The following is a 22,371-nucleotide window of genomic DNA, read 5'->3' as shown; positions in this document are numbered from 1 at the left end:
ATTCCTTTCCAAGGGTCTGACATTCATAGTTGGGAAGCAATAGATTAAAACTTTGGTTGCTGGGCAAAATTAATAAAGCAATTAGGAATATTACATATAGTCTTTTGAGGACTCTGTATCAAGATACTTCTTAATCTGAATATAAGTTGGTATAATATTCTGAAAAGCAGTAAAGAAATTAGTGTAGCTTTGTAATACAAATATTTAAGGGGAAAACAACTGTTGACCTTTCTGGTAATTACGCAACTGGAGCATTACTTAATGTGGCTTAAACAAAATATTATGATGTGAAGGACAGACTCCTCCACAGCCCTGAACTGCTCAAACAGAGATAGGGGGGGAAAGTCTGTGAAAAGTAAATATTTGTGGATGCAACAAACAAGTATGGAAAAGATTCATCCTCTTTTGCCTCCAGAGCAGTGCTCTGCTGTATCACGCAATGTACGTGCCTCTTAAAGCAGTTACTTCAGTCTCCTTTGGCTTGATGCATTTGAAGTGAACTCTTTGAAGAAATAAAACTAACAGACTGACTGTAATATTACTAATTTAATTCTTTTTTTTTTTTTTCCTGCTCTCTGCTTGGCTGTGGTCTTCACCTACAGGTGTCCACTGTTGGCTCTCAAAGGTTACTAAAATTTTAGCAGCTGCTCTGAAACAGAACTACCTACGCTTCACTTACTTGCTTCTCCCCACATCATACTGCACTGCTGCTCTGCTTTTGCCTGCTTCAGAATATAATAAGATTTTCTTTTCTAAATACCTGCCATGAAACTTAGGCTAGAAGTTCGTACCATTCTCTTGCTGCCTGTGTACTTGTTAATATCTGTATACAGTGTGCTTGTATTTATTCCATGGTATTTTCTTACCAATGCTAAGAAGAAAAAGGCTATGGCAAAACGTTTAAAAGCTAAACCCATCTCGGACAAACCTGGAAGCCCCTATCGTGCTGTCAGTCATCTTGACTCACTAGCAAACATAAATATTCCTGGAGCAGACACGTTGGACAAACTGTTTGACCATGCTTTAGCAAAGTTTGGGAAGAAGGACTGTCTTGGGATCAGAGAAATACTGAGTGAAGAAAATGAAATGCAACCAAATGGAAAAGTGTTCAAAAAGGTAAAACTTAACAATTTTGTACTTAATTCTGATTTGGTTTAGAGCTGCTTTGCATCTTGCTTCAAGAATGGAGGTCTCCTTAGACCTCTTTCATAATCATCATCTTATGATATAAACCATCCATTTTATAGTAGTTATAGAATAGCAGCATGCAGGATGCACTATTTATTCTACTTAAAGGACTACCTAACTTTTTTCTTTTAATGAGTGTCAGTGTGTGTGCCTATGGTGTGATGCACCAACTCACATGAGCTTGTAGAGCTGTACCAGCAGCTTCTTGGCGTCACAATATATTTATTTATTTATTTTGCTCAACAGTTAATTTTAGGAACTTACAGATGGTTATCCTATGAAGAAGTAAATGAGAAAGTGAATCGTTTGGGGAGTGGACTGACTGCCCTGGGACTAACCCCAAAGAGTACTGTTGTCATATTCTGCGAGACCCGAGCAGAATGGATCATTGCAGCTCTAACCTGCTTCAAGTACAACTTCCCTCGTGAGTGCTCAATTTGTTTGCTTCCAGTGTATTTTATACCATTTCTTGGCACTGGTTTAGCTTTTAAGTATTTTCAATTTGCCAGTCATTGATGGCATAGTATTTCAGAAACTTACTCTGCCTGTGGTCTGATTCTTAGAAGTTTTCAGTCTATTTCATGCATTGTAGAGACCCCTAAAATAAACTTGCCTGTGCTTATGAGACTGTTTTTTTCTGATTTTACTATAGTAATCTTCTGGATGTTAGAATGACAGAACAGTACAGTTAATATAAATTGGTTTTTTTAATACTCGGAATATTTCAGTAATTGTTCCTTCCCCTCAAAATGTAGAATGTTTTAATAGTATTTTCTGTCTGTATGCTGACTTATCCATCTAGAACATGGAATGGTTATTAGGTGCAAGAAGAATGGTAGAATAATCAAAATCATATGCTAGTCTGAGGTGGGTTTCTCTGGGTGTTTTCTCTGGGGCTTTTTTTTGTTGTTGTTGTGTTAGTTTTGTTTGGGGTTTTTTGTGGTTTTTGTTTTTAAACGGTTTTTAAGCTGCTCAAGTTCATTAAAATTAGGTGTATGGGGTTTTTCTTTTTAAAAATAAATATTTAAGCTGTCAATCTGACTTAATGCATACAGACTTCTTGGTGAAGTGGCAAGACTGAGTAGAAGGTCACAGAGTATGCAGAAAGGCTGTTAAAAGGCAGTAATGGAAGAGCTGACATTGCTATTGAAGTAGGAGAAGACAGTTAATTGGGTCTTGATCCTCATGCTTTGAGAGGCAGGAAGAATCAGCTATATAACAATACTCTTTTTGTCCCTTTCACATGAACCCTATTTCACAGGAATATTAAATTCCTTTGACAGTCTTTGAAGATTAGAGTTTGAGATAACAGACACTACTAAACGAAGACTTCTTTTTCAACAGAGGTGATGGGAAGGGGTGAATTCCTTGGTGTCTGCAAGACCCTTAATGGCATCACTGTAGCCATTCAGGGTTAAAAATAATCTTGCAACATGAAAAGCAATCTGATTGCTAAGTCTGATACTCTGCCTTGCCCCCATCAGTAACTTCATGGGAACAAGCAAGTAGCTGACACTGCTGAAAGAGCTGCTTGTGCAAGTGCAGAGCTCTGACTGGTGCCCTGCCATGTCTGAGTGTCACCTCTTCCCCCTGTGTTCTGGTTGCAAAGAGCTCAGGGAGACATGCGTTCTCAGTCACTTACTGGATGATTGTTAGAGTTTGGGAGATCTCTTTAATTTCTCTTCTTCTGTAGAATAGACTAGACTATTTCAGACCTACAATTATTACCTAGTCCAACTGCCTGAGCACTCCAGGGCTGACCAAAAGTTAAAGCACATTATGTTAAGGGCATTGTACAAATGCCTCTTGAAAAGCATGAGGCTTGGGGCATCAACCACCTCTACAGGAAGCTTGTTCCAGAGTCTGACCACCTTCTCAGTAAAGAAATGCTTCATATACAACTGTCCTCATTCCAGAAGTCTCTTGTGGCATAAAAATTTGATCTAGAAAAATTAAAAGCTGTTTTGTTTTCTAATTATAAAATTCCCTACTGAGCTAATTTAATCTCCCTCCCCCCCCCAAGTGCTTGCTGGTGAACTAGAGCAAAAGGTTTTGCATTTAGTATTACTTTAACATTTCTTTCATGTTCTCCCTCTCCTTACTCTAACAGTTGTTACGTTGTATGCCACCCTGGGTGAAGAGGCAGTAACCTATGGTCTCAATGAGTGTGGAGCATCATATCTGGTCACTAGTGTAGAACTTCTGGAGACCAAACTTAAGGTAATTTGGTACCAGCTTCACCTGCTTATAAACCCCCCTTTATTACAGTGCAGTTGGTGCTAAACTTTTCATTTCTCTTCTATAGACTGCACTGCCACAGGTCTCCTGTCTTAAACATATCATTTATGTGGACAAGAAGACTATCAATAAATCAGAATACCCAGAAAATGTGGAGATTCATAGTATGCAGACAGTAGAAGAGCTGGGAGCCAAACCAGAAAACTGTAAGTTAATCACTTCAGAGAATTAATCAAGCAATGTTAACAGTGAAATCAGACCTAGGTTAAGAGGGATGTGTCACAGTAAAAAAACAAACCCATGCAGGTCTCTAACACAAAGGCAGTGGCAGATTGCCAGTTCATCCTCTGGCTTCCCTTAAATAAATGGAAAATTTGTTTAATCTCTATTTATTATCCTTCACCTTTGTTCAAGTGTTAGGTATTTAAGGATAAAACTATTTTTAACTTCTAAACCATCATCAGAATAATTTAAGAGTCTACCTTTGTTTTAGGAAGTAAAATAGAATCTGGTGTAGTGTTCCATTTTCTGCTTTTACCTTTATTAATTTTCACTATTTTTTCCTAAGAGAAGAGGAGAAAGCATTCCAGGCTGCTTTGTTTTTTCTAGTTGGTTTGGAAGTGTCTTTTTTCTTAGCCAATATGTAGCTAAAAAGCATCTTGGCCAGAGGAACTTCCTCTAGAGCTTTCCCTCACTTCTTAACGTCTACATCCACCACTGACTACTTGGCAGCACACTATGCTTTGCCTGTCCTGAGGCACCTGTTTCACAATGGTTCATGAGAAACATTTTCACATCGATTAATTACAGAAATAACAATTTAGAAAGTAGATAAAAATCAGTAACAATTTCTCTCCTACATTTTGTAGCAAGCATTCTGCCAAGCAGACCTGTTCCTACAGACTTGGCTTTAGTAATGTACACCAGTGGCTCTACTGGGAGACCTAAAGGAGTGATGATGATGCATAAAAACTTAATAGCTGGAATGACAGGACAGTGTGAGAGAATACCTGGACTGGGGTAAGAAGTACTCAGTTGTCATGTGTATGGAGAGGTGAAACAGAACCTCCAAAAGTTTACAGAAAGTCTATTGCTGGCATCAGGTGTTACTAAATTTATTTGTTTTATTGGAAGCCCACTAATCTTTTATTTATGAGAAATACATATTGTGTTTGAGGCCTTACCCAGTTGTTTGAAAATTATGCCCTTCTAGCTCTTCTCACATGCTGTTTCTACTTTTTTATTATTATTACCCTTAGCTTTAGGTCTGTAATGTACTTTAGCACTCTTGTGCGTCAGAAGATGCCACCAGATAAAGAGATTCATCATCTAGTCAAACGTTTTTAGATGTTTTCTGGCAGCTAGAATCACTTTAGGAAGTCTGTCAGAGCCTACCTTGACCATTGATCTAGAGATGCCACTGTTGGATAATGCACATACTATAGAATCTGCTCAAGTGCACTTCACTGAAATGAGCAGAATAGTAATAAATTGTGCACTGGCAACAGCAAAGCCAACTGCAGACTCCCTCACTAATATTTTGAGGACATTTTTCAGGAATATGGGTGTTTGTCACTGCATTCACTAAGGCTTTAACAGCTGAAATAAGCTATGTTGCTAAACTGCTTTGGTGATGGGATATAAAACCAGTTCTGACTTGGTGCTGAAAGCTTGTGTTAAAGGGAAAGATACAAGTTTCTTCTTGAGAAATCTCTGAGAAATTATTTCCTGAAATAAGCCTCTACTTCAGTGATCAGCTCTCTTTCTACTAATATATTTTAGAAGGAGATGCTATGATGACTGTTAAGGATTTGTAAATAATTGGTGATTATTTTAAAACAAGGTGATTTCATCTTCTATTGTGGAACCTGGGATGAAATCTCCCACAAGGAGCAGAGACAGCAGTGCAACACTAAGGAATCTGATTTTTTCCTAGAAAACAAGACAAATGCTGTAATTCATACAGATTCCAGTAAAGCAGAGTTTTCCCCGTTTTGTTTCTGAACTGTGGTTTTAAATTTGTGATCCGAGTCTATCAAAAAGTAATAATTAAGCACACAATAAAACTGTTAACCAGTATTTTCAGTCCAGTTGTGGATCATTGTTAATTAGATAATCCTTTTCTTTCCTAGACCCAAGGATACTTATATTGGTTATTTGCCTCTGGCCCACGTATTAGAATTGACGGCAGAAATTTCTTGCATCACTTATGGCTGCAGAATTGGCTACTCCTCTCCACTCACGCTATCAGATCAGGTGAGGGAGGAGGGGGAAGCTTAAATTTGCTTTTGCAGGCTGCATTCTTCTCTCCCAGCTATCCTCTTTCATTAAAGAAATGCTGATGTATACGATGCATGTCAGAGATCTAATGTATTTTTTTTCCAGAAAATGAATTTTCCACATTAGCATTCCTGGTGCACTGTAGCAGTGGGTTGTACCATATACATTTGATTACAAACTTTACTTTTATGATACTTGGGAAATCCAAAAGGAAATCTAGTAACTGCTTATAGTATAACCCACTGGATAGCAGGATAAAAAACTATTAATAGATTAGCTGAATGCAAGACTGTTGTTTAAAGTGATAGTAAGGTTCTGGCCTCACTTTATCAGTTCTTTATCCAGATGTTGTAGATCTTCAATTTAGCCTTTTGCCTTTTCCCATTTAACCATTAAGATAAGTAGGAGCAAATTAAGCTGGACAATAATGTTTCTGTATGTTTTGCTGGTAGAGCTTGCACCAGGCAAAAGAAACTCCTGGAGGAAGATGGAGGAGAAAGCAAGTGCTAGAGGGAGGAAATAAGAGAGAGATATACAAAGTGGACTTAGCCAGGTTGGGCTTGTAAAGTATCTGGTATTTTGGTTGAAATTCTTACTAATAATTACTTTTTCCATCATAGTGGGGGGGAAAAAAACAAAACCAAACATGCAGGATGTGTTTTTTTTGAGGGACAGAAGATATTTAAACAAATTACATGCCAATATATATCTCCTCTTTTTAAAAATAATTTTCTATAGAGCTAATTTATTTTTCATAAATTGACTTTTTTTCCTTATTACAGTCAAGTAAAATTAAGAAGGGAAGCAAAGGAGACTGTACTGTACTGAAGCCTACACTGATGGCAGCTGTGCCTGTGAGTATGCAGAAGCAGATGTTTAGCAAAAAAAAAATGCTTTCTATCTTGTTCATGCTAGCAAAACCTATTTACTAACCTTTGTTTCTCTTTATGTGTAAGTAACTGTCACTAACAGGAGAAAAGCAGTAGGTAGAAATTCCAATTGTCATTGCCTGAACTGAGTACTGATGGCTGCAGAAGAGCACAAGAATATATATATGCTAAAGTCAGGACCCTTTTCTATCCAAAACTGTAACTGTGCTTTAACAGTTACACGTAATGTTCTACTGGGCTGCTGATATAATAGGATACAGAAAGTCTTTTGACATTCACAGTCTGAAACTCCTCTTTGCCCAGGGAGAAAGCCAGTGTGGCTTTGGCTCAGACAGACACAAAAGCTACAATTAATTCTGCTTTAAAATACTTGTCTGGCTGTTGGAAATATTAGATGATACTCTGCAGGTAAACTGGGCTGAAAAGAGTGCACAGTTTTCCTGAAATTCTAGTTTGTTTTAATCCAAATCATGAAGACCTGAAGGAACTAATCAAAAGCTCTAATGAAAGAGGAGCTTTCTAATAAGACCGTAATATTTTGTTCTCTGATACTTCAAAGTCCATGATTTTTATAGCTTTCTTATCAATTTTAATTTGACTTTTGTTAGAAAGCACATAAATACTTCAAAGCTTTGTGCTCTGTAACAAACTTGAAAGAGCCAATCCTTAGACTTCTGCTAAATACATCACCAGTCTGAACACTAAGTTCTGTATATTTTAGTGATCATAAGCTTATTATTTTAAATAACAATTAATTTCTTGTCTGACAGAATTGTGTTTTTTCTGTCGTGTAACTAGAATTATTGCAACCACATTATTTTGAAAGCTGAAAATCTTCTCCTGGAAAAGGAAGTGGTGAAATGAAATCTCTTAGTTCATTCCTTTGTACTTGCCAGTTGCCTTGGATAAAGTAGAGCATCAAGGCTCATAAGGATGATAAATCTTGCATGGCATATTCCAGCCTTTAGCAAAGAGTTTTAACTAAACTTGAATTAGAAGCATTTTCTAAATCAGTTTGTCACACTTTAAGTATAGGTTAAGGTGCTACCAATAATGAAAGCAATGTAACATAGCAAGTTTTACTATGCTGTGGTGCATTGACCAAGGTTTGTAGTGGTCGTTGACAGAGAAGGTATCTTCAGAATGAGGGGTGGAAAGTATTTTTTAAACCAAATCCAAGGTTTAGAAAGATGTTTGTAGAAATGCAACGTGTACTATGAATTAACTTCAATTTGTCTGAAGATCCACGATGGTTACTCAGTTACTTGCCCTTGGGTTACCTGTTTGCCTAATTGAAGGCACGTTTTCTAATGTAAGGTTATAGTGCAGCATGAGCTTCTTCCTCTCTAGTGATACTGGTGTGAGGAAAGAAGAGTGCATGGAGAAAAGTGAGGCCAAGTCATTAATTTTCTACTGCATTTTTGATACTTCATTCCACTCATTTCAAATTGCTCCAAGCTGCAATGGTCTATAAATTGACTAATTAATCACACATTAAAAGCATTACAGTTAAGCATTGCCTAACCAATCATGCATTTTCACTCTTACTGTAATATCCATTTTAAAAGAAGATTAATAGGGTTTTAAAATTTTTTAACATGGAATTCAATTTACACATGGTAGTCTATCCTATGTGGTAATCTTCCTTGCTTTTTTTAACACTTTGTAGGAAATAATGGACAGAATTTATAAAAATGTTATGAGTAAAGTTCAAGAGATGAACTATATTCAGAGAACTCTGTTCAAGATAGGCTATGACTACAAATTGGAACAAATCAAGAGGGGATATGATGCACCTCTATGTAACGTGTAAGTACAATTCATGGTTCAAGTGAACCTATTTCTTTGTGATTAGTTAAGACAGTCCAAAAGAATAATCATCTAAGCTATCCAACATCAGACAGTTCTCATCCAAGACGCAAATATGATCCAATGACTAACTGAAATAAACCACATTCTTACTGGAAATAGGCAAGATATTTAATGGTAGGAATGACTAATCTTCAGAACAGATGACTAGGTAGTTTTCATTGGACTGCTTTTTTTAGTAATAAAAACTGGAATGTTTGTTTAGCTGAGTTACAGGAATTCTGCCATCTTTAAGAGTTACACAAGACGTAACATTTTTAATTATCCCTGCTGTCCAATAAAATCTGAATGATTGTTTATTTTTAAGGTGCTCCAAATAGGAAGGAAGGAGAAGGGTTTAGGTCTTTCATAACAAGTGAGATGAGTGAATGATTTTTAATGCTTTTTTCCTTCTTTCAAGATTATTGTTTAAAAAAGTAAAGGCACTACTGGGAGGCAATATCCGTATGATGCTTTCTGGAGGAGCACCACTCTCACCTCAAACACAAAGGTTCATGAACATCTGTTTTTGTTGTCCTGTTGGTCAAGGCTATGGACTAACAGAAACATGTGGAGCAGGAACAATTACAGAAGGTAGATAAAAGCTTCTGGAAATACGTAATTTAAGATATAGATATGTATGAGTGCTTGGTGGTTTTGCTTTTTTGTTAAGTCAAAATAGCTGTAGTTCTTATCTGTAATAAAATAACTTGAGATAAGCTACCACCTTACTTATGTTTGAGTTTATATTCAAATGACCAAAATCTTTGTATTCTTCTTGTTCTCTTCCTAAGTTGCTGATTACAGCACTGGCAGAGTTGGAGCTCCCCTTATTTGCTGTGAAATAAAACTGAGAGACTGGCAAGAAGGTGAGAGTATTCAGTGTTTTGATTTCATAATCAGTTAACTTAACCACTGTTTAGCTCATTTCTTTGCCTATCTGGTTCACTAGGTGTAAAATAGAAAATAATTTTATAACAGTGATCAATTTGTGTGCATTACCTTCAAGCTGAAGTTTCAAAATATTATCTTGGCAGCAGAACATATAAGTTACAAATAATCGTGTAATTTTCTTGTTTTCAGGGGGCTATACTAATAAAGATAAGCCTAATCCTAGAGGAGAAATTATAATCGGTGGACCTAATGTCTCAATGGGATATTTTAAAAACGAAGAGAAGACAACAGAAGAGTTCTCCATTGATGAGAACGGTCAGAGATGGTTCTGTACAGGAGATATAGGAGAATTTCATCCAGATGGGTGTCTGCAGATCATAGGTTGGTCTCAGTTTTTTATATCTTAATATATTACAAGATCATAACTAAACATAATTATAAGCATTCTATTAATCTTGTTGGCTTTGCTACTAGCTGGCTAATCTACTTAAGGTTACCTGCTTGCAGAATCAGTGTAAAACACATTCCCAGAAGTCGTCACAGCTGTAGAAAAATTTTGGAAGTGATGTAATTTCCCATGACACTATCACTATCTAAATTTAGCACACGGACTTTAAATAATTTATTTTTTGCATTAATTGCAAAGCTTTAACATCAGAGTCCCCATAGCTTTCATAAAAATTGTGTGACAAGAAACATAGTGCTATATAAACGTTTTTACAGAGCCTTTATAAAGTTGGCAGAATATGTATATGCCATTAGTGGCTTTAAAACATTAGTAAGATACTTTAACGTTTAGTGAGAATCTTGCATAGCATTGCACAAAATATTTATAATAGTGGCTTTGCAAATGAGTCTGTGGAAATGCAAAAATTTAAATGGCACAAGTTGTTTTTTTTCTCCTTCACACTTGACTTCTAGATCGTAAGAAAGACTTGGTAAAGCTACAAGCAGGAGAATATGTATCTCTGGGCAAAGTAGAGGCGGCACTGAAGAACTGTTCTTTGATTGACAATATCTGTGCTTATGCCAAAAGGTAAGAGCAGTATTAACTTAGAAACTCCATTGAGAGTAAAGATGAAATATAGGCTCACTTCTTATGTACTGTAGTTTTCTAAAGTTTCCATTGAACAAGTCCCCCCTACCAGAGTACAAGTTACAAACAGCGTCTCTGAAATAGCAGAGGTGCCCAGATTCCCTGAAACGTGAAGAAATTGCCTGTTTTTCTGTGGTCATTTCTCTTACTCTAATACGCTCCAGTTTCATCCCATCCCTTCCCCAAATAAGTAGTATTATACTTAGCATGTATTTTGTCTTTCTGTCAGAATAGCAGAGAAAAGTTAATCTGGACGCTTTGTGCCTGATCCAGAGCTCTCCACTGAGTTTTGCAATCAGTCCTGGTCTCTCCTCTTTGTCCCCTCAACTTAACTGCACTACATGAAGGGAAACTGAAAAGAACCAACCATACACAGCTGGGAAGCTAAACTGAGATAGGCACTTGTGAAATGACAGCAGGGCATGGTACCAGTTGAACCTAACATTGTAAAACTACTTTGAATACCTTTACTGAATACTGAAGCCATCAGTTTTGAAGACTTAATATACAGGAAGAATTCTGTATAGAGGAAAAAGTACAGTTCACAAAGCACTGTGGATGTGTGTATCTAACATCAAGTAAGCATTTTACACCCCAAAACTAAAATCTCAACTGTTTGGATCTTTTTTCTTTCTTCTCTTGCCATCCTGTGGTAGTGACCAGTCTTACGTGATCAGCTTTGTGGTTCCTAACCAGAAGAAGCTGATGGCATTAGCTGAGGAGAAAGGCATCAGTGGAACCTGGGTAGATATTTGTAACAATCCTACAATGGAAGCTGAAGTACTGCGAGAGATTAAAGAAGTAGCAAACAAGAGTAAGTAAAGCACAGTATTGTGCTAGCCACAGTGCTTCTCCAATAACATTCTTCAGCTATTCTCACTAACTGCTTTTCCTTCTTCCTCTTGCCTCTGTATCTACCAAAATTTAGTAATTTAATCGGAGGCAAAGACCATATGAAATTGTTGCCTATTATCCCAGGAATTTACATACTTTTTAGTCAGACTGACTATTTTGTTATTTTAATTTTCTAAAAAAAGAGATTTTTTTTTTTTAATCTAGAATTTAGGGACAGATTGCTTGTCTAGTGTGTAAAAATAAGGTCCAAGAGATCTGACAAATTAGAAGGAAAGTTTCTGGACATTTGCTGCTAAGAAAAGCAGTTAAGCAAGATGTTTCAAAGCTTTTTTTCCCCATGCAATTTTGTCCCCTACAGCTTTAAACAACCACAGTCCGTGTGGTTTTAATAGCTTAAAAGCCTTCTGTGGCACTGAATGATCAAAAGCCTCATCATTCCTTAATGGGACTAAAAATTAACAAACTGAGTGGGGGAAAAAAAGTCTCTAAAGGACTTGGCACCCCATAGAAGGAAGTAAACTGGAGTTTAAGCACTGCCTCTTCAACTTCAGAGAGGAGAATCTGCCTTTTGAAACCCAGAAAACAAGAATGAAAAGTCTTGCCTTTAAAAAAAATTAATTAAGAAGAATATTCATCTGTAGGTCTCAGACTTGCTTAAAAAATTCACTACATGGTTTTTCTATCATGAACTGGACAAACTACTATCCATATAGCTTTGTTTATTAAAAAAATAATCTTTGCTTATACATTCTACCTAGCTTCTTGATAATAAGCTACTATTGCAAAACAACTAGTTTGAAACTTTTCAAAAACTATTTTGAAGAGATCATTTTCATTTCTAGTGGAACATAATGCACCTTCCTCACGAGCAGGCGTGTACCTAAATAGAACAGAACAGTACATTACAAAACCAGTTTGATGTTAGAGACAGAAGGGCTCCTAGGGACACACTTGGGAGTCAAACAGCCTAACTCTCTGACCTCTGCTGCCGCCCAGAGGTCACACTGCCTCAAGATGTCCTAGAAACGCAGCTACAAGTCTATACACGTGGCATCCTCTTACAGGCCTATATGCACGTGCTGACAGCCAAGCCCATCAAGTACTGCACACATGTGGCAACTCCCTGTAATGTTCCTGATGTCCCTGCCCTTTTCCCTGAAGCAGTTACCTACCTCCCTTGCTTACCCTTCTTTGGCCTAATGCCTGGGCAAGACATAGAAGCAGGTTGTTTGCAGTGAGGTTGAGCATGAGCCAAGCCACTGCTTCCAGCTGAAGATAAGGGACTAAGGTAACAAAAAATACAGAGAAATCCTTTATTTTGAACTCTAAACAAACTCTTAAGAAGGAAAAATTTGAGTAAGAATCATTCAAGCATGGAAAGTATAGAAAGTACTCCATTATGATTTAAAAATGTAAGCACATCTGTCTAGTCTGAGTTCACTGAGTTATTACTACATTCCTTAAATAAAGATAAAACTCTAGATTTCAGTGCATTCTCCTATGACAGTAGTCTCAGATCTTCAGGCTACACATTCATTTGTTGCAAGCTTCAGATTTTGTACCATCATATACGATATAAGCTATAAGTAGAGTGTGTTACTAGATTATCTGCACACTGACCAGCACTTAGCATTGGTACAAGATTCAATTCACTTACAGCCCTTCTGTAAGGTTGCTTCATTAAGTAGGACACCATGTTATACCAGCTACAGGGTGCTGCTCATTCTAGATTTTTAGGTAGCATGAATTAGTATTTAATTTGGCTCTGTGATCATAGTCATGCTTTTGTTTCTTCTTGTCCCTGCAGTGAAATTAGAAAGGTTTGAAATACCCATCAAAGTACGATTAAGCCCTGAACCATGGACCCCAGAGACTGGGTTAGTAACAGATGCTTTCAAGCTGAAAAGGAAAGAACTGAAAAACCATTACCTCAATGACATCGAAAGAATGTACGGGGGGAAATAAACAACTTACACTGATCAGACAGTTGTGCAGATGGTTCCTTCTCATGCCTCAATTTCGTATGTCTGTGTATACTGTAGATATCACATATTCAGAAAATAACACCAAATGGATGAAGATTTCTATGATCTATATCGAGTACAACAGGAAACATCATAGACTCCAAATTTTTAATTACTAGCAGATTAGACATTGGTGGTGTTCATAGAGTTTCATGTGATCATCTACAGTTTTGAGACAGACATCATTATGTGAAGCAGTATGACCTGGTAATTTTCTTGTTTCTCTAGCATATTCAGACTGCTTGCAATATCTCTCAATTAATTCTGATGTGTGGCCTATATTTCAAAGATTAAATTTAATGTAAATGTGATGATTCTTCTGTCATAATAAGATACTTAGCAGGGGAAGGGAAAAAAGAAAGCATTTAAAGTCTACCCTGCCCTATTTAAAAACAAAAGCAGGACAACAACAAGTCAAGAACTTGCTAGAGATCACTAATAATGCACTGCTTGAGAATGGATTAATTATTCTGCACATCGGTTTGTATCCTGAATATTTACCGTGCCTAAAAAGGAACATAAAGTACACTTACTGAAATGAAGGTGAACTGAAAAGCTTTCTAAAAACAAGTTTAATTCAAGAGCTTTGGATTAACTATTTCAACTTCCAGCTCACCAAATACGTTTTTACTTGCCACTGTATTTTAATGAAAGTAGAGCTTTCCACTAGAGGACACAGCATGAAAGAAAACAAAGACTTGCACTGCTACAGGAGGTACTGATGAGGAATTATCACCTGAATGCAGAATGTAAAACTTGCCTTCTCACTGGCAGTGAAATTGATGGCAATTGTCTCTAAGCAGATTCAAAATTCAAGTGAATTTTGTCTTTTAGTTTGTTGGCTTCTTTGAGGATTGGTTGGTGGTTTTGTTTTTAAGGTGCTGATCCTCTAGATCTTCACATACATGTTAGTAATAGTACAGGTTACCTGTATGTAATTTAGAGGATCAGGATCTAAATGTCCGTATTCACTTTATGAAGGAGTATTTCCGTTCACCTTTTTAATATGATAAGCGTAAGAAGGCAACCAGAAACCTACAGTAGTTTCATATAGTCTTGTTTTACTTAAATAAAAGTAGTCTGTGACCAGGGCATCTTTGTTTTATGGAAGTCATGAAAAGGGACAAATCACTCTTTACCAAAATGAATTATAAAAATGTTCTCTTATTAACTGGAAGTCATAGATGTGAAGAAGTGAGAAGATACAATTTAATAATAGTTCATCATTTTGTGTGCAGAATCCTAAAATGTGTCTTCTTTTGAACTGTAACTGAGCTCCTGCATCCCTGCTGGCTTTTCACACTTGAACTATAAATACTGTAAAAAGTGGAGGCTCTTGATACTGTTCTACTTTGCACTTTCTAAATCGTTTTATGTATGTTGCTTACATTTTGTACAGCTGTGGCCCTCGACTGCTATATATTACAAATTGATTTTAAAAGTATTTATAGATTTCTATTCATAATATTTGTGTTGTGTATATGATGTTTAAGAAGAAATTATTTGGTATTGTCACTGTACAGAAAGTAAAAATTTTTTACAATGCTTCTCTTCAACATACTAGCTTGCAATTTCAGGGCAAGGTTCTTCTTTATGGCATGTATGCGTGTATTTCTTTTTTCCAGTTCAAACAGATTTTGGCAAAAATAAATCATGGTTATGTACTTATTTGCTAAACCATCCTTTCTCTTTGGGACCAACTTCAGTCTCCCCGCACATAACTTTCTCTGGCCAGTCCAGAACACTGCCAGCTCATCTTCCAAGAACACGGCAGGGAAAGGGAAAATCTAGTGTATAAAGCTGACTGTATCTAGTTGTGCGTGGAACTAAAACAGTTACTAAAAGGAATGAGGAAACAGCTTTTCTAAAAAAGAAAATTATTTTTTTAAAGACACAGTTGGTTTATGACAACAGGAACAACTTCCTATATATTATTTTTCAATTACTCTGTCCTAGAACCACATTACTGATTTTTCAGTGTTTAAAGTTGATCACTATTAGATAGCCTTTAGTCAGCCCGTCAGCATCACAAAAGTTAAATACATGTGAGAAAGTTGCTTGCACTTGAGTCTGTCAGGAGGTTGTATAATTTTTTTTTAGAAACCATGAATGTATTTATATGAAACGTATTTTATCTAGAGTGCAGGTATCTTCTGTGTCTTGGTTGACTAAGGACTGCTATTTTCAATATATGTATACACACATATACAATGTTAACATTTCAAAAGTGGAATACAATTTAAATGGTTCAACAAGTTTGTGTTCTGAAATACCTTAATATATTGCACAAGTTGTCTCTAGTTACTGTTCCATGCCTCACATGTTCTCTGAGCATACCTTAGAAGAGCTTCTTAAAAAGACATGCTACAGATACTGAAATCAAAGCCTACAGTGGGCCTAGTTTTCCTTTTAAGAAATCAAACAAATGTGGATGTGCTGCAAAAGATAATTTGATACACATCAGATTTTCAAGCATTTTTGAAGAAGGGAAGGGATTACATCAGACTGCCTTCAAAGATGGGGATTATTTGCAAATAAAATACTTGCAGTTTGGTAAGAACTTTATTTGTATTTTTAATGAATTCTAAATCTTTTTTGTGACAGCTGGTAGAGAACTGGGATGAGCAAGAATGTCACTAGTGCAAGAGAAGGAACAGAGCAGAAGTTTACAGTTATATTTATGATCAGACATTTTTTAAAGAAACATGGAACTTAATTCTTTACTAAATACTGAACTAGTTGCTCAAGATCTCTGCCACCAGAAGTCTTTAGAGCCTCAAAGTCAACGAAGGTTAAACAAACACCCTTCAGGCACCCTTTGACACAGAACCTTGAGTAAGGGATGGAAGAGGAGACCTGGTTCCTGTACATAATGTCATGTTAATGCTGCATGTAAACAGTAAGATGTCATTAAATGACTTGCAAGAAAAAGAAAAGTATATATAAAGTAGTAAGTTATTGCCTTAAGAGTAGGTGAGGTGATGGTTAACCAACCCCAAGCAATTTTAGTGCTTGATGTAACATCAGAGACCTTTGAGCATAACACAATGTAGAGAGCTGCCTGCTGGATAAACCAGTAGGTTGAACTGCAGATCCCACCAAACACTTCCTGGCAAACAAAGAGGACATGAGTTGAGAACACGGGTCACTGATTTTCAGTTAGGAAAAAAAAAAAAAGCTCAAATCTACCAGATCCCAGAACAATAATTTCTAACAACTACATTGTATTCTAGTGATAAATTAGTGATGTTCTGCAATTACATACAACACAAGAAATAAATTCTTATTATGTATTTGGTTTTGGTGTGGCTTTTCTCTTTTTTTTTTTTTACTGAGCCTGTCTAACGGATGAGAACTATTTACATGAGAGTAAATCAATTTCCCTTTTGAAGGATAAAATTTAAACATTAGAAGCTGAAAAATAACAGATCTTGTGCTTCTTCTGCATAAGATGCCACAAAAACGATCTACAAAATACAGTCAGTAAAGTTTGCAGTCACAGCTTACATGGAATTCTGAATAATGCACATAAGGTAAACTCAGATACTGTACAGTAGTGTGAGATTACCTGGATGAATAAACAAAACATGCTTCCAGTTAACTTGGTACTGCTGGAAAGTAGGTTGATTGTTTTTTAAACACAATGTATTACATCAGCCATGGAGGAACAGAGCTGAGTATACTAAGTACACATTTGCTGTTGGCTTGTTATTTTCCCATAATTTAATGTGAATGAGCTCTGACAGAAATGAGGTGTTGTTTGCACTACTGTGTTGCTACAGGGAACTGCAGTACCTAGAATCTTGCTACACCTTTACTGAGGAGAGCCACGTTCTAAGAAAATCAGATCCATTTCATACTAACAAGTTTTAACAAAGCTCATTATAACAGGTAATTTGTCCAAAACTACCTTTAATTGGAAGTAAGTCTTGACATTAGACCAATGCTAATTAAATTCAACCAACAGAGCTCTGGGCACAGTGTCTGATCCTCAAAGTCCTACCTACACTTTTAAAGAAAAAACAACAAACCAAAACCTGTTGCATTTGTCACTTGGTCTCCTATTTTGAAGCACCAATAAACTGGTTAATGATTAACATTATCAGAGACACCCAAAGCCTCAATGTTCCACATGCTTACTTCTCCATTTACCTCCCCTGTCTTCTATTACAGAAGTGGGTCCACCACATCTACACTATCCTCATTATTTCTCAAAATTCATACTCTGAGCGTGAATACCTGTCATTCTAGGACATTATCGCATCATTCAAGCAAAAGTATCATGTGATAGAATGGATTTGAAGGGACCTTAAAGACCATCTAGTTCCAATCCCCCTGCATGGGCAGGGACACCTCCCATTAAGACCAGGTTGATCCAAACCCCATCCAAGCTGGGCTTGAACACTTCTAGGGAAGGGGCACCCACAGCTTCTCTGTGCAACCTGGACCAATGTCTCACCACCCTCACATAAGCTTTACTTTTTAAAAAGATAAGTAAGAAGCAGAGGAAGTAATTTAGCACTTCTTGATTTCAAACAGTGTTGGACTACTACTAACAGGCTTCTATTGAGCCTGTTTAAGAATAAAACTAGCCCAACCACAACATCAAGTGTCAAGTCCAGATATTGTTCCAGCACTTAAAAGCCCCAGCCCTGGAGAGGTGTTGCCGGGGTTTTTATTTGTTTTAAACAATGCAGTATCTAACCCAAACCTTTCCTGTTGGATATAGATCGGCTTATTACTTATGGTGCTCACCTAGGGAGAGAACATGAAGAATGGATCACTGTTCTCTATGGCTGCCTGCCCTATTTTTACTTTTTGTCTTTCAGGTCTAAGCAAACCCAACCTCTACTAATCAGCCTCGTTTCACAAAATTTAATCAGGGTCATTTAACTAAGGCCACTCTGTCCCCACGTTAAAAGTACGATACCTGCTCTATACAACTTAGGGTAATTACCTCCCAAAGCCTGTAACTTCATTCTAAAACATATTTGCCCTTTACATAATAGTTTAACTCTCACCTTGTGACTTTTTTTTCTTGTTATTTTTAAAACCTGGATCTCTGCTCTGAAAACTTGCAGTAGCACAATAATGACGTTGCTGTGATGGGTGGAAATGCACAGGTGGGGACAGTGACTTCATAAGAAATTCTGCAAACAAATGCTACACTACAACCCAAACTGAATTTCTAATTAAGTCAGTCTAACTCAGTTTTAACCTACACACAGCTCACTGTAAGAGTTTACTACGAGCAGAGTCCTTATTTTCAGAGGAAAGATGCCAAGAAAATCATAGAATCATAGAATCTTAGGGGCTGGAAGGGACCTCGAGAGATCATCTAGTCCAACCCCCCTGCCAGAGCAGAGTCACCTAGAGTACATCACACAGGAACTCATCCAGGTGGGTTTTGAATGTCTCCAGTGAGGGAGACTCTACAACCTCCCTGGGCAGTCTGTTCCAGTGCTCTGTCACTCTCACAGTAAAAAATTTTTTTCGGATATTCACCTTGAACTTCCTATGCTCCAATTTACACCCATTACCCCTTGTCCTATCACTGGTCATCACTGAGAAAAGCCTAACTCCGTCCCCCTGACACTCACCCCTTACATATTTGTAAACATTGATGAGGTCACCCCTCAGTCTCCTTTTCTCCAAGCTAAAGAGACCCAGCTCCCTCAGCCTTTCCTCATAAGGGAGATGTTCCACTCCCTTAATCATCTTCGTAGCTCTGCGCTGGACTCTTTCAAGCAGTTCCCTGTCCTTCTTGAACTGAGGGGCCCAGAACTGGACACAATACTCCAGATGTGGCCTCACCAATGCAGAATAGAGGGGGAGGAGAACCTCTCTTGACCTACTAACCACACCCTTTCTAATGCACCCCAGGATGCCATTGGCCTTCTTGGCCACAAGGGCACATTGCTGGCTCATGGTCATCCTCCTGTCTACCAGGACCCCCAGGTCTCTTTCACCTACACTACTCTCCAGCAGTTCAGCCCCCAACCTGTACTGGGACATGGTGTTGTTCTTCCCCAAATGTAAAACTCTGCACTTCCCCTTGTTGAATTTCATCATGTTTCTCCCCGCCCAACTCTCCAACCTATCTAAGTCTCTCTGAATGGCAGCACAGCCTTCTGGTGTGTCAGCCACTCCTCCCAGCTTAGTGTCATCAGCAAACTTGCTGAGGGTACATTCTATACCCTCATCCAGGTCGTTGATGAAGATGTTGAACAACACCGGTCCCAGTACCGACCCCTGTGGGACTCCACTAGTCACACACCTCCAACCAGATTCTGCCCCATAGACTACAACTCTCTGACTCCTTTCTTTCAACCAGTTCCTAATCCACCTCAATTCCTGATCACCAAACCCATACCTGATCAACTTTTCTACAAGGATGCTGTGGGAGACGGTGTCAAATGCTTTACTGAAATCAAGATAAACCACATCTACCGCTCTACCATCATCTATCCACCTAGTAATTTCCTCATAGAAGGCTATGAGGTTAGTCAAACATGATTTACCCTTGATAAAACCATGTTGACTGCTCTTGATGACCCCCAGGTCCTTGATGTGCCTGGAGATAGTCACAAGAACAAGTTGTTCCATCACCTTTCCAGGGATGGAGGTGAGGCTGACCGGTCTATAGTTACCCGGGTCCTCCTTCTTGCCCTTCTTGTAGACTGGAGTGACATTTGCTATCCTCCAGTCCTCAGGCACCTCACCTCTTGCCCATGACCTACTGAAGATGATGGAGAGTGGCCCAGCAATGACCTCCGCCAGCTCCCTCAGCACCCTTGGGTGCATTCCATCTCGGCCCATTGATTTATGGATGTCCAGATTACTCAACTGATCCCTAACCCAATCCTCATCTACCATGTCAAACTCTTCCTCTATCTTGACTTCTTCTGGGGCTATATGAATCTGGGGCTCATAGGGAGACCCTGCAGGAGTGAAGACAGAGGCATGGTTCACACCAACAAAAAACATACTGTAGAAAAGCAAATTAAAACCTGGCACTGTGTGAAGAAAAATCTATCAAATTGGTTTTTGGCTCTCTTGAGGTTCTAAAAGGACATTCACCCCTTCCAACTGCAGGAAAAGCTATGATCTATTGTATTTCCTATTTTGCTGCTATGTTTAGCCACCAACGTGCTTTCAGTAGGTCACCTGTAAATAATGAAAAAGCAAAATGCCTACAACGTATCTTAAACATATGTTTAAAAGAGATGTGATTAAAGGACACATCTGAGAAAAAACAAAAAAGAACACCCATATGCTCAACAGAAACATGACTTACAGACTAGGCAGCACTCTCACTCATATCCTCCCATAGCTTGTAAATTCCCCTAATGCTGGAGAAAATTAGTGGTTTCTCAGTTTTATTCTACTGATAGAGAAGCAAAAAAATAGTGAATTGCAACTCTAAGGAGGAAAAAAAAATAAAAAAATACAAAGAATATATAATGTTGCAGATTGCAGAAACATCTCATTTTACCAGTATTTCTTCTGGAGTAACTTAAGACTAGAAGAGAAGCATTATAGAAAACCAGCTGCTATTCTTTCAAACCCTAACCCAGCTGGACTGCACTTTTGTGAAAAGCCCAAGCCAATACCACACAAATGTACCCTTCCAGATAGGCACGCACCGTGGTCTGCTGTTAAAATACATCCTTTTCCCCAAAAGCACTGAGAGAAAAATGGGACGGAACACAACGATCAGCCCTAGCCACATCCTGGAAACAGACAAAGAAACTAAACACTATACAAATTAGTCTAAATACTTGAGAGATCGTGAATCTTTAACATAGAGAACTGTCACACTCACCTATAAGCATGATGACAACTGAATTTAAAAGTTACCAGATAACAACCTGGGAGCAGTGAAAATTCGAGGCTCTCAGAGCACTCAAAGCATTTTAAAAAATCCCATAACAATAAGCACAGAGCCTTAGGGAGAAAAAAATAAGTAATTGTTAACTTGCCTGTCTGCTGCAGCCTTAGTCCCTCTTCAGCACAGACATTCCAGAAGCAGACCAGAAATCAGCCTGCTAACATCCAGTCCTCTTCAAGACTTTCTGCTCAAGGACCCGATCCTCTTCAGACAATTGCCAATTAATTCAGCCTCTAAGCACCTGACCATCACAGCTACTGCTGCTGAAGCTCCTGTGTCCCACCACCTTTCCACGTTGTTGTTTTTCTCTCACACCACTCCACAGCAAACCTGATCTGTGAGCCTGCCTGGGGCCTTCTGCATTGCTCTGCTGTAGTTGTGTCAGGATGGTGCTGGGTGACGGCTCTTGTCCCACACAGCCCTGCCAGGCTCTCTCAGCAGGCAGGGTTCAGATGCCCATGGGTTCTGCCACAAAGAGCCCTGCAGCAGGACTGCTAACCGGGCCAAAGTTCAAGTGACTAGAAGCAGCTCCTGCCTGGCTTTATTTTGGTGGACATGCATTTTCCCAAGATTTTACTTTTCTAAAAGATGTTGCTTCTGTAATTCAGGAAGCCTGTAAAGGGATCTTACTGAGATTTTTTCCTCAGTTGTCTGTTCCCTCCCCGAGGGACAGGGAGTCCAGCTGGTCCCAAGCAGGGATCAGCAGTATCACCTGCACGGGACCTGCTTACAGGCATGTGGGGTGCTCAGCTGTTTTCTACATCACTGCTTTTTTCCAGCTGCACCTTTCAAACACAATTAGATTATTTTATCTCCTCTAGCGTGGCAGTGTGCATTTGATGAAATTTAGCACAGCGCTGAAGTGGAATTAGCCTTTCAAGCATCAGGCTCTTCCCTCTGCTCGGGAAGGGGCAGGCTGGACTCCACACAGCGTTACGCCGATAAGGGGGAGGCACAGCCTTGAAACACCGTGCAACGAGGGTGTGGCTGACAGTTTGGATTTCTTGCATTTCATCCAAACTCCAGACATGATAACAAAGCTCTCCACCACAAGTAACAGCTGGGTTATCTCATCAGCGCCCAAAGCTTCTCTCCGGCTCCCACTCGGACCTGCAGCGCAAAGCCCGTTCGCCAGCGTCTCCCCTCGGGCAGGGGCCGGGCAGCGGG

At 38.5% G+C, this 22,371-nt stretch overlaps 1 protein-coding gene across 2 annotated transcripts; it reads left to right on the top strand.

The window, feature by feature from the left end:
- The first annotated feature begins 765 nt into the window (after positions 1-765).
- Positions 766-13,254, top strand: ACSL4 (acyl-CoA synthetase long-chain family member 4). Of its 2 annotated transcripts, none has more exons than XM_009997139.1 (14): positions 766-1,116; positions 1,435-1,612; positions 3,299-3,408; positions 3,494-3,632; positions 4,296-4,446; positions 5,559-5,682; positions 6,489-6,560; positions 8,266-8,405; positions 8,866-9,038; positions 9,239-9,313; positions 9,528-9,719; positions 10,260-10,374; positions 11,091-11,248; positions 13,097-13,254. In XM_009997139.1, exons 1-14 carry the CDS (start codon positions 766-768, stop codon positions 13,252-13,254), a joined length of 2,136 nt encoding a protein of 711 aa, XP_009995441.1. The 2 variants fall into 2 exon arrangements, with proteins under 2 accessions (XP_009995441.1, XP_009995442.1); XM_009997140.1 differs by having other exon boundaries at positions 3,494-3,636; positions 4,300-4,446.
- Positions 13,255-22,371: the final 9,117 nt, after the last annotated feature.

Source organism: Chaetura pelagica, unplaced genomic scaffold (assembly GCF_000747805.2).
Source record: "Chaetura pelagica isolate M959 unplaced genomic scaffold, ChaPel_1.0 scaffold344, whole genome shotgun sequence".
Classification (NCBI taxonomy): Eukaryota; Metazoa; Chordata; class Aves; order Apodiformes; family Apodidae; genus Chaetura; species Chaetura pelagica.
The sequence above is the reverse complement of the archived record's forward strand: the minus strand, read 5'-3'. Positions and strand labels throughout refer to the sequence as shown.

What these genes read in the sequence shown, in the direction of transcription:
- ACSL4 (XM_009997139.1), top strand. Translation starts at nt 766, where the DNA reads ATGAAACTTAGGCTAGAAGTTCGTACCATTCTCTTGCTGCCTGTGTAC. An exon ending in ATGGAAAAGTGTTCAAAAAG is followed by an intron (nt 1,117 to 1,434) that starts GTAAAACTTAAC and finishes TTTGCTCAACAG; the next exon opens with TTAATTTTAGGAACTTACAG. An exon ending in ATCTGTGCTTATGCCAAAAG is followed by an intron (nt 10,375 to 11,090) that starts GTAAGAGCAGTA and finishes ATCCTGTGGTAG; the next exon opens with TGACCAGTCTTACGTGATCA.